Source organism: Heloderma suspectum, chromosome 11 (genome assembly GCF_057233095.1).
Source record: "Heloderma suspectum isolate Gila_16-S chromosome 11, 16-S_ref, whole genome shotgun sequence".
Lineage (NCBI taxonomy): Eukaryota > Metazoa > Chordata > Lepidosauria > Squamata > Helodermatidae > Heloderma > Heloderma suspectum.
The window spans coordinates 44,299,357-44,311,588 of NC_139468.1; the positions used below are offsets into that span (position 1 = coordinate 44,299,357).

Genomic DNA, 12,232 nt, shown 5'->3' on the forward strand with positions numbered 1-12,232 from the left:
TCAAGCAAGGAAGCTGGCAGCCCTCCACCCCATCTCTGGCCCAAAGGAAGCTCACTTTCTAGTCCACCAGACTGAATTAAGCAAGCAATCCACAAGGGCCTCTTTATGGGCCGTTTACAAATCCTCTTGGGAGGAACTGGTGTCCCATGCTACTGGGTGGCTGCGCCCTCCCCAATAAGCATTCCCACACCAGCAGCCAGGAGGAGACCCTCAACTACCTTTATGCCTGCTCTATGCAGGCCAGGCCACTTTCCCTAGCCCTCAGACCTGTTACCCTGTAGCTGGGGAAACCGTGGGGGCTTGAGCTGCTGCTCTCTTCACAGTAGTGGCCCTGCCAGTGAGGCTGTGAAGGTTTGAGGCCTACAGAGGCAAGGGAAAGAGGTCAAGCCTAGAGCTTTTTTGGTGGGAGGGGGTCTCCCTGAGTAGCTCCATTTCTTCAGGTTTGAAACAGTACCTTCAGTTTTGAGGGGGAGACCAGAGCCTGAAAAGGAAGTAGGAAGCAGCAGCCTGGATAAGTTGAAGTACAGCTCGGGTAAAGGAACTTGCATTTCACGTTTATTTTCTCTTAAGGCCTTTTGTATCACTCCTTTCTGTTGTGTAAATGCCTGTAAGTTGTGATTTGCTTGCTTTAATTTACCAGTAAACTGGTTGTGGTTAAACCCTGTGAGCATCCATCACCCCACACCTACAACCTAAACCCCACGTTATTGGAAACAGGAAGGTAAAAGGAGAGTAGGATGCTTATGGAGGCAAGAAATCCTGAAATAGTTGCTCAGGGCATCCAGGTCATACAGGGGATCCTGTCAGCTTCCCAACACATACATTCTGATTCCACCTGTAAAGGTTGGTCTTCCTCCATTGCAAAACTGTGTTTGGGGACCCCAAGACAAATGTTCCCATTCACTCAGTGCAGCTGTACCAAGTTTATAAGGACTTCAGCACAGACCCTACCGAGGACTAGCATCTCTGTGCCAGGACTGGAAGCATGAACAGGTTTGTCCAGTTGGACACAAGAATTCAAATAAAGGAGCAAGGAACTGTGGAGTATTTATAGGAAGGAAAATGGAGGGGCCGCTCCCCGACTGCTACTGTGGCTTGGCTAGCTTATCCAGCTCTCTTGGTTTACACAGTAAACCTTACAGCTACCACCAGTCAGACTTTGCAACACAGGCACTCCAAGGTAAGGCTAGAGCAGAAAAGGGATAGGTATCTGGCCCAGAAGCTCTCCCAGATCCTACAGGTGGAATAGAATACACCTTCCAGTTGGCATACGGTACATGAAGGCACTGCACCAGCACCTCATCTCCCCTGCAGCATGCCCTGAAGCTGTGGCGCTCCATTCAGAGGAGCTTCTGGGCTGCACTGTTGGCTGGTTTCTTAGAACTGCCCTTTGACTCATAGGCTAGGTTCACACAACACACTAAGCCAAGGTGGGTAAGTTCCAGGAGTGACCCACAAGGGGTCAATGTGTTGGGGGGGTCCCTGCCCACAATGGGTTAATTACCACCACTGTGACCCATACTCTACAGCAGAGCTAAAGGGCTCCATGGCGGCTCACCCTGTTGTCACAGGGGTAATGGGGACCAAGCACAGCGGGGAGCCTAGAGCCCACTGGCGCTCCGCAGATCTCCGTGGCTGAGATTGTGCAGCCACCAGGATCCCTCACCCCCCATGATGGCACTGCCGTGAGCAGCCGCTGGGCCAGGAGGGCACTGGAGGGGGCGTGCCTCAGGCAGGGCACGTAAACTGTGCTGCTCCCGGCATAGTGGCGCTGCCAGGTGTGTGTGCAGGTGTGGGGTGGCCTGTTGTTTCCCTAACCCTCTCTGCAATGTGGCTCCACACCACCACTGGCCCCTGGGGTTGTCCACACGTGCCCATAAGCTCTTAGGAAAATGCGGACGGCTCATGTGATCGCAACCTTCCCCAACCGGGTGCCCTCCAGGTGTTTTGGACCACTCCCAGGGTTCCTGACCATTGGTCATGCTGGGTGGAGCTGGGGAAGAGTTCAAATCGAAAACATCTGAAGGGCACCAGGTTGGGGAAGGCTGGCCCCGACTTCCTCCCTGACCAGACTGCCTGCAACTACAAACACAGAAGCCATCTCTGGCCTGAAATGAAGCTTGCCTTGAGAGCAGCTGCTTTGATGTAGTTTCCTACACAGCAACTACTCTTGTACCTTTCAGAGCGTGGGAAAACGTGTGCATACAAGCCAGATATGCTACCACAGAGTCTGTTCAACCTGTGTTTAAATTTGTTTGGACAGTAAGCTCACAGCTCCACCCAACCCTGTAGGTACATATACTTTGTTACCCTCAGTTCAAACGAGTCCTAGAAACCTTGTCCTAACAAAACTTTGAACATACCCAATTTCTGCTACTGGGTGCAGAATTCAGCTTCAGTCTGAAATTCCTCTCTCCTTTTAAAAAAGGAAGCAAGTCTGTGGTAGCTGCATGAGCCAACCTTTCCTACACAATTTGAAGCCCAGCATGTTAAGAAGGCAGAAGTGTGGCTAGGAGTGCAATCCTATATACACTTACCTGGGAGTAAGTCCCACTGAATGCAATGGGCTTGCCTCTAAGGAGTCGTCGATAGGATTGTACTGTAAATGAGGTTGCCCTGATCACTAGCTTCTGAGCAGAATCACTTACAGAAAGCATGGCGTTTAGTCATGTCACAGCATCCATCTTTTCTCTGTGAAAAATGCAGGTTTGTAGGACAGATACTTTGAGTACACAGGACTGCTTCTCCCCTCCCCTTAAAGATCCCTCAATGAAGAGCTGCTATAGGCTACATGCCCTTTCTTGGGAGTGGGGGAGGAATGAATCCTGCTGTGGCCCACCTGCAGACTTCAGCTATCCTTAGCAAAAAACATTCCAAGTACAGCAGACTTATTGAACAGTGTCTTAGACAAAACCCTCTGGCACAGTAGCCTCCATGCAGAAGCAGAGACATGCACCCCTGTTGAAGAGGCTGAAGCAGCAACACTGGCTGCTCCCACCATCACCCAGGCAATTTGGGGCCTAAGGGTCATTTATTGATTCACTCCTCCAAATGTACAAAAAATTAGAAAATAAGCCCTCCCCAATCCCCACCCACAAACATCAACCAGTCCAGGGCATCCATGGCAAGTGCAGCTAGAAACGAGGGGGCAGAACTTAAACAGAACAGCAGCAGCAGCTAGGTCCCCTCTGCCCAAAGTGGCTTCACTTTCCAACAATGTATGCTGCATTACAGGGCCCTGGCCTCCAGTAGCGGCTGCAGGACTCCTCTGTTGACAAGGTGATGCCAAGGCCCCCTCACAGATCCTCCTTGGGTGCTTTCTTCTTCTTCTTGGGTTTTTCATCCTCCTGCAGGATGGGTGGATATGTGGCCTCCCGCTTCAGGTAGCTGATGAAGTCACTCACCTCACGCCCTCCCTGCCAAGAGAACAGAACTGAGGCACGGTGGAGCTCCTGCTACGGTGCTCCTCCTCACTCGCCCTTTGCGATTGCGGTTGTGGCACCCACCACACGTTGCACTAATTGGGAAAGAAAATGGCCTCACTGCAGGGAGACCACCATTGAGAGGGAGAGAGAGGGATGAGTTTGCTTGAAATCTTGCTCTAGAAACCCATTACAAGCCTGACAACTCACCTCGTATTTCTTTGGACTCTGCTTGCTACCCGCAGGAGAAAAGTAAATGGTGGGGAAGCTATCAAGGAAACGAAAAGATAGAACACACATATTCAGTACTATTTTTTTTTCATCCTGAATAACTGCCCTGCAGGGAAGAGAGGCCTGGTTATGCCACTGGCCACACAATACAGCAGTTCTTCAAGGTGACAGGGCAAGGCATTCAGCCTAGAGCTGGAGCCCAAGTGGTTCATATAAACCCAGTTGTCAATTACCAGCCAAAGCTTTTTCTTACCCTCGGACTTCATAGGGAGAAGGCACATCATTGGCTGTGGCATCCATTTTGGCGATAATGATGTTGGGGTCTTTGCCAAGCTGTTGAAAGATAAAGTCAGGTCAGCAAATGAACCTGGCGGCAGATGGCTCTGACCAGAGGCTTGACAGGAAAGTAGTGTTTCAGTCCCCCTGGGGCTGCTCCACATTCAGAGAAGAGCTTGCCCGGCAGCTATTCTGCCTGCGTGTTCACTTGCTCCCGCCACCTGCGGCCTATAAACAGGGACCACCCTGAAGAGAAAGCCGAACTCCAGCACTGCCTACAGGAGCTGTCCTCTTGGCCCTAGCCCTCCCCCTTGGCCTACCTTCTCTCCCAGCTCCTTATATTTGGGTTCCAGATTCTTGCAGTGCCCACACCATGGCGCGTAGAACTCTACAAGCACGTCCTTGCCCTCAGCATTTACAATGTCATCAAAGTTCTCAGCCACAACCACCTGGGGAGAAAACAAGTAGGCTTACATCAGCCTTTGAAGTGTCACACCAAACTCACCCTTCTGGACTTGCTGACCATCTACAGGCTCTTTAGGGGAAGGCCCAAGCAGAAGCTAGTCCCACCTTCACAGGTCCATCGTTGCTGTCTGGGATGGGCTCTGATTTCAGGTATCTTTTCAGGTTTCCATCAAAATAATCCTGAATAAATCTCTCCAAGGCCTTCCCATCACGGCTGCAAACCAAAAAAAGAGAACTGTCTCGGCCAGTTTGCTCCCCTCTGCAACTCCCTCCAGAGCTGCTTTTTTGTACTGCAAAATTCTTCCGAGACTGCTGCTTTGTACCTGTTCTGGGGATCTGCCCATCCTATCAAGTTTGAACGATTCAATGTGAAGTCAGTGCAACGTCTTCTCACCAGAAACAGTTTGCCGCCCACCACCTCCCCTCAGCAAAAGGTCTGTTTGCATGTGTGCCCCTTGTTGCTGAACTGAGGTGACACGCCCTTGCTAAGGATAAAGTTACACTGGGCAAAGGGCTCCACTTACGAGAATTCCTCCTGCATGGCAAATTTCTCTCCCTTGGCTGTCCTGATAGCAACCAAAGGAACATCGCCAGTGGAGCCATCCAATCCAAACTCGGAGAGCTCATGGCCAAAGGTCTTCCGACTAGCAACAGCAAAGTTCAGTTTGCGTCCTGCATCCACGAAACTCCGGGCAACTTTCATCACTCTGCAGAAACATTACAACAAGTTCTTATTGAGTTAATTAGATCTACTGAATTAACTAGAACCAACCTTGGCAGTTCCCTGGCTCTGGAAGGGTTCAGTCCCATGTGTTGTGCAATTAAGGCCCTTCATTGTGAAATTACTCGTAATTTCCTTAACTAGTGGAATCAAGAGCGCTGGGAGCAGCCTAGCGGAGGCCACAAGGTTGTTAGTGGCAGGGGGCACAGTCCAGAGAATAGAGCTGCTTCCAGGCCGAGACATGTTGCCAACCTTGTTATACTGCCCATAGAAAATGACTTGTTCAGCTCAGTAGCAGCACCCTCCCTTCCTATACAGCCCCATCCCCCTAGTCTAGCCAGGAGCAAGGGGGAGGTGTTCAGGAACCATTTTCACCCCATGGGGCCCTGGATAAAAAGAATTGGCAGTTCACTTTGGTGCAGTAAAGGTCAAATTCAGCTTCTTCCCAACAAGCTAAATAAATGTGACCCTTTAGGGTTCTGTAGCACTAACACCACCACCTTGGATGGGGGCAGAACCATGGGGGGGTTGGCCACCAAATCTGGCAATGTGGTGGGAGGTTGCACCATGGGCCACATGCACCCTTGCCACATGGGGAGCAGGATGGGAAAAAGCCTTTGAGAGCGAGCTGTGCTATATGGCACAGGAGACTGATCTCGGGATAAGGCAGCTCTGCAAATAATAACTGGAGAGCTTGTAAGAACGTATGTTCTGGCCTTTTTTTAAAAAAAAACAACAAAACTTTCACCTGTTTTATTTTTAAGGAGCCCTGCGCTCTAGGGGGGTATTGTCCAAGGACACTGCTCCAACCCCTTGTTTTGACAAATTGGGGAAGAACGCTCACCTCATCTCTAGCCCATCTTCAGGAGGCTCATATCTTAGCTCTGTTTTTATTGTGAGGGCAAGATTGTTGTCTAGGAACAAGCTGACTAATGCAGATGCTGGGGCTTGGTGTGTTCCTTCTGGGAAGGAATGCAATTGCCTGGCCCTCCTCTCACCAGTCATTCCTAGCTGAAGGAGGATCTCTGCAGCCTCCTCCCTTTATGCCAGCCTGTTGCTGGCTTCTTTCCACCGTTCCTCGCCAGGAAGGGGATTATTAAATCGGTTCTTGCAAGTACCAGGATGCCTGCATTCGGGCAATGGTGCAGCACTTCTGCTGTGGGCGGAAGGGCTGCATAGTAGCCATGTGATGTGGCCCGACAGTGCTTTACACCGAGTATCTTTATTATATACTTTTTTGTTTTTATAGAACTACAACTGAAATCAAAAGACATGCACAGATCTAATGCATGTGCTGGAAGTTATCGTCCAACAGCTGTTTTGTAAATCGCCACTGTTAAAGCAATTATCACTGTCTGCAATTGAAATGCAGAAAATACAATCTCCCCAAACAAATATATATATGAAGACACACGCACAACTCAGGATAACATGTCATGCATCTGTGAGTGGACTGCAATCCACAAAAGTTTATGCCGTAATAAATGCGTTACTCTTCAAGGCATCAGAATACTCTCTGCTGCTCGTGGTGGAAGTCTGTTTCCTTTAACAGTCTGGGAACTAAACTGTTTGCAGTTCTCTGCTGTTTTATCCAGTGATCCAACTTTACTCAGAAAGGAGAAGGATTTCAGTTCCACAGGGAAGTCCTCGCTATATCCAGGGCAGGAAGAAGGGTCTCACCTGTTGCGCCAGTAGTTTGAACCCTTGGGATTCTTTTCGTAGTCCACATCATAATAAGCCACCAGCAGGTCCTTCCCTTGGATCAGTTCTTTGTTGTCCTCAGTCATGTGTGGGCAGATGCCAAAGCTAAAACACAGAAGGTGCGCCAACTTTGTTAGGGTGCAGATCCGCCCCTCAGAGCAGAACGCGCACACGTTGAAGCTACGGAAGCGCTGCACTCACATGTTGTCCTCGAGAAACTTCTTGATCTTGCCAGTAGTGATCTTGTCCTCTGTGTAACGCACAGAATGGTCTTCAAACTTGTTTGCCAGGTGCGGGGGACGGAACAATAAGATGCCCCTGTGGAAAGTTGACCATTGCAGCTTAACAGTGGGCAAAGCACGCCCAGCCAAGCAGGCTGCACCTGCTAGGTCTAGCCCACAGGTGAGGCTCCTGGCTCTTTCAACATAGGCTTGCAAGTCCAATAAGCTGGCAGGTGTCTCAGCTGTTTAACCAACTCCCTCAGGAGAAGTTACCTGACAGTCAGCAAGCATCTCAAGCTCTGACTTGTCCGCTCCCTACAGGTAGTAGGATAAACAAGCAGAACCCAGCCCAGAAGGGACTTGGGAGTTTTTGCTGGGGTGGAATATGTTTCTGTGGGAAGCACAAGCTACTGACTTGCAAAGACAATTGCCAACAGCAAGGCCTGGCTATCCTGTGGAACCACCTCAAGCAACTAGCCCAGTGCTGCTAAAGCTCAGCGCTACGGCCTTATCCCTTTTGACAGGAACGGGTACAGCTGCTTTCAGAGCTGCTCTCTAAAAAAGAACTTGCCACAAGAATGGATAAAACTGGCTGTAAAAAAGAGCTCTCTGCTCAGGTAGGTCCACCTCCAAAATAGCAGACAAAGCTTTTCCTGGCAAAGCAGAGAATTCCTGCATGCGGGCTCCCCTCTCACTCACTCAACAACACACTTCCCCGGTGTCGAGTAACGTTGGCTGCCCCAGTCTGACAGCCAGCTGCGGCGAGGGAGAGAGCTTTGATTGGCTCATTCTTTCCCAAAGAACCGCGGAGAAGGCTGGGAACGCCAACTGCTCAGCTGAGTCAGGCTCCCACCGTTGCGCCAGGAGGGCCAGAAGGGAGCGGTTGCCTTGTGTCTACTGGCCTCTGCCCAGGTGGTCTCCCCAAGGAACAGATCTGGCAAAAAGCTAGTCCCAGTTCTCCCCCCACTGACTGATTGACAAATTGGGGGCTGAGACCAATAGAAAGATGCTCTGTTCGCTTCTTTTCTTCAACCCTGTGGCAAGGAGCAAACTAAGGTACCCTAATGTTTTCTAGAAGGGAAAGCAAAAGCCTGACTGAAAGATTCCTCCTCTCACAGCCCTGCCTTCTCATGGAGGAATTAATCGCCTCCTGTGGCTTCCCCCCTCAGCTGACCAAGAATCTCTGGCCTACTAGCCCGGGATGCCTCACCAGCTTCTTTGCAATCACTGACTAGATACAACCGTTGACCCTGCTCCCATGCCCAGGCTGCCCAAGAGCCAAGAGGCTTTTAAAACCCGAATTGTAACGTGTGGGTGGGCGCTGGGCAAGGAAGGGCCAACCCTCCCCAACACTCTGCTCCTTGCTGCAATCAGGCTTTTTAAAAGCAGCCATTGGTGCAAAAAAGTAGCTGTAAAAACCTCACTGTGTGGGGGTGGGGAGGGATTTGGGGCATGTGTGGTTGCTGGGGAAGAAGAGCTAAGCCTGTCCACTCCAACACGGCACATGCCTCCTCAAAAAATTGCTCCTGCCTGCCACCCTCAGGCTGTTAAAAGCCTTGATTGAAGTGGGGGCAGGGCAATGTATGAGTGAGTGTGTATGAACGAGTGACCCAGTTTGCATGTCAGTTAAGCCACTGTGGGTTAATTTGCCTGTAGGGTGCTGCAGGTGCCCTGCGGGTAAATTAACCCATGGTGGCTTACTGTGACTTGGAAACCAGCCCAGTGTGTGAATGGGGTCTGAGCAATCACATTCCAGGGCAACATGCCAGCAGCAGGGCGGCCTCACTCGCTTAGGGATGTGGCCTCGCTTATTGTGGGCACAGGGTCCCTGAATGGATTGTCCAGAACCGGTTTGGTCCTCACACCAAAAAAGGTTCCCCACCCCTATTCTACACCCATGTGAATTTCTGAATTTTGTGTGTCTTGTGTTTTACTTGTGTTTTAGTGGGAAAGTCAGATAGGAGCTACCACACGCTGAACACTTACTCTCCGTCTGGCTCGTATTTCTTAATTAGCTCCTCATCGCCTGTGTGCCCAAAGCGATAATGGTCCCGCAAGTTGCTTGCTGCTTTCATGAACTCTGAATGTGCATCCCCAAACAGCTCCTTGAAAAAGCCTGCAGAACACCATAAGAAGTAAAAGGGTCTGCGTGAGGGAGGATCAGCAGAAGTTATTCCACCTAAACCCAAGCCATAAGAAACACCTCAGCCTGCCCAGGACAGTAAACAGCTACAAGAACAGGCCTGGTCTCCAAATCCCACCAAGGAACACACCCAGCTCCCAGCTAATATTTGCAGCTAGGGGAGAATTAGGCACGTATCATGTTCTCATTTGAAGGCTATAGACCCATCAAGTTAAGAGGCTGCAGCACCTCAGAACGGAATAGAAGAGGCCATGGAGCACTGCCATATATAAAGTTACCTAGGGGCCTGTGCACATCTGTGGGTCATGATGCTCAATACCAGAAAGACAGGAGAGGCTCACCTGCCCCTTTGCATGCAATGGCCCAGAGAGGACTAGTTCCTCCAAACTACTTACCCACTACAGCAGCATCCTTTTCACTGATGAATTTCTCGAAGCCTTCAGAGCGGAGAGCAACTGAGGCAGGCCCAGCCTGTTTCTTCAGATGGCTCACAATTCCATCTTGGAGGAGAGTTTAGCACGATTAGAGGCAGGCCATTACTGCTTTGGGCACACTAAATGTATACAGTCACAAAGAGCATCTAAACCAATGTTCCATTAAACCCTGCAAAACAACTGCAGCAGAAGTTAGCTCTCCTGGTCAATCTGGGCCCCTTTGGTGCTACATGGCTACCAACCAGGCAATACAGCAGCCAGAGACCTGAACCACAGCTTCTTACCAGCTGTTCTTGGTCCATCGTAAGTGCCTGACTCCTCCCCATTCCTGAAGATCTTCAGAGTCGGATAACCACTCACTCCATACTTGTTACAGGTGTCTGAGTTTGCTGTACAGTCAACCTGAGAAAGGATACAAGCAAGTCTTTTGCCAGACAGATACGTAAAACTCTTGCTTTCAACTCTCATCCTAACACGTCTCGCAACAGCGTTCAGCAGCATGTAACAGAGTGAACATGCACGCACATGCACACACACACACACGTGTACACACCTCCATCCCCAACAGACTCTTCTTTTTCCCTGGGGAGTATAGAACAAAAAAACAGCAGACACAGAGCCTATTTTCTTCCCACCTTGACGTCCATGACATGCATGCACATGTTATGATGGGCTTATTCCCGCTATGAGTAGTCAAGCAACTGATACAACAGTATACTAATTAAAGGCAACATCAGAGAAATCCACAAGCTAGTTTTTGGACATTTCCTTCCTGAGTTCTGCACAAGAACAAAATTTAAAACCAACCTTCACGAGAGGAACTATTCCCTTTAGCCTGGTGGCAGCCGACTCGTACTCTGGTGCAAGGCGTTTGCAGTGTCCACACCTATAAGATAGGGTGAATTACAATGTTGCTGTGTTTCTACATTACTTCACCAAGAACTACTACTGGCCTCAGATCTCACTTTCACCTCAAAGAACCTAGTTCAGGAACAAGCCAGCTCTTAAGAACATAAAGAGCCATGCTGAATCAGGCAAAGAGTCCAAATAGTCCAGCACCCTGTTGACCCAGCGGCCAACGAGGCGCTTGCAGGAAGCCAACAAGTAGGACCCAAGAGCAGGAGCATCCCCCTGCTTGGGTTCCCTGGCATCTGGTATACACAAGTAACTGCTTCTGATAATGGGATAACACATTGCTACTAGTCGTGATGGCTACTGATAACTTTATAATCCCCTTTTAATACCATCCAAATTGGTGGCTATCGCTGCATCTTGTGGTAGTGAATTATGTGCTTTGTTTTGTCTGTCCTGAGTCTCCCAACATTCCGCTTTATGGGATAACCATAAAGTTCTAGTATTACAGAAGAGGGAGAAAAATGCCTCCCTATGCCCTTTCTCTACACCATGCAGTCTTGTGTTCCACTATCAAATCTCCCTTTACTTGCCTTTTTTCCAAAGCCAAAGTGTCCTAGCCACTGCAACTTTACCTCATAGGAGAGCTACTCCAGGCCCTGGATCACCTTGGTTGCCCTTCTCGGCCCCCTTTCCAACTCTGTAACATCATTTTTAAAGTATGGTGACCAGAAACGTACACTATGTTTCAAGCGTGGCTACAGCACAGTTTTGTATAAAGGCCGCATGACACTGGCAGTTTTGGTTTGGGTTCTTTTCTTAGTTACGCCCAGCACGGAGTTTGCCTTTTTCACAGCAGCCCACACAACGGGTCAACGTTTCCGTCGAGCTGTCCGCCACAACCCGAAGGTCTTTCTTGGCCAGCCACCACTAGCTGACTGTAGGGCTCGCGCGGGCGTTGGAGGCGAGGCGGCTTCCAGCAAAAACTCTCTTCTAGGCTACTTGGGAGCGGGACTCGCGGCTATTCCTGCCGATACAACGCACCGCCTAACGCCTCTCCGCCGAGGGGCACGTCCCGCGGTCTCCAGCCAATCCCAGGGGCGACCTCACCGCGCAACCATTCAGACGCAGCCACAGCGACAGGCTCCGCCCACCACAGGCAGCGACCCCAGGGCACGCTGGGGGCTGCAGTTCTAAAAACCACTGCTCTGCCCGACGGACTCTGCCTCCCGGAAGCGCCAGCGGCACCGGGCCCGCCAACGAGCCCCCGGCCTGCGCGCTGCCCTGCCCTGCCCTGGCCTCTCCTCGGGCGCAGGCGGCCTGGCCGCGCAGGCCCGCGGCTGCCGCTCCCCCGAGGAGCCTGCCCGCAAGGGGCGCGCCCCTCCCGCCGCAGCGGCCGAGGCGGCGCACGGCGCTGTCCCCGCCGCCGGGCCGGGCGCCCCCGCCGCCGCGCAGACCGGGAGGGCCGCGCGCCGGGCCGGCTCCTCTCGCGCGGCGCCAGGGCCCCGGGCGCGGCGCGGCCGCCTCCACCACCCACCAGGGCGCGTAGAACTCGACGAGGGCGACGCCGCGGTCGGCCAGGCCGCTGTCGAAGTCGTCGTCGCTGAGCTCGAGCACGTCGGAGGCGCGGCCGGGCCGGGGCACCAGGGCGAGGAGCAGGGCGAGGAGCAGCGCCTCCATGAGGGTCGGCGGGCGGCGCGAGGCGAGGCGGAGCGGCGGGGCCAGCGGCGGCTTTCGCTTTCTCTCGCGCTCGCCTCAGCGGGAAG

At 51.6% G+C, this 12,232-nt stretch overlaps 1 protein-coding gene across 1 annotated transcript; it reads right to left on the reverse strand.

Moving 5' to 3' along the window:
- Positions 1-520: 520 nt before the first annotated feature.
- Positions 521-12,223, reverse strand: PDIA3 (protein disulfide isomerase family A member 3). Its single transcript, XM_084817717.1, has 13 exons — positions 12,004-12,223; positions 10,422-10,500; positions 9,899-10,016; positions 9,576-9,680; positions 9,024-9,153; positions 7,018-7,134; positions 6,796-6,921; positions 4,919-5,101; positions 4,500-4,608; positions 4,250-4,378; positions 3,907-3,986; positions 3,633-3,690; positions 521-3,416 (listed from the first exon to the last, which is right to left on the reverse strand). Exons 1-13 carry the CDS (start codon positions 12,144-12,146, stop codon positions 3,297-3,299), a joined length of 1,497 nt encoding a protein of 498 aa, XP_084673843.1. The 5' UTR covers positions 12,147-12,223; the 3' UTR covers positions 521-3,296.
- Positions 12,224-12,232: the final 9 nt, after the last annotated feature.

Excerpts from the sequence above, each read along its gene's own strand:
- PDIA3 (XM_084817717.1), bottom strand. The coding sequence starts at position 12,146 with ATGGAGGCGCTGCTCCTCGCCCTGCTCCTCGCCCTGGTGCCCCGGCCC. Across the intron at positions 9,154-9,575 it reads AAAGGATGCTGCTGTAGTGG|GCTTTTTCAAGGAGCTGTTT; the intron begins GTAAGTAGTTTG and ends GGTGTTCTGCAG. Across the intron at positions 5,102-6,795 it reads TCAAACTACTGGCGCAACAG|AGTGATGAAAGTTGCCCGGA; the intron begins GTGAGACCCTTC and ends ATGTTTCTGCAG.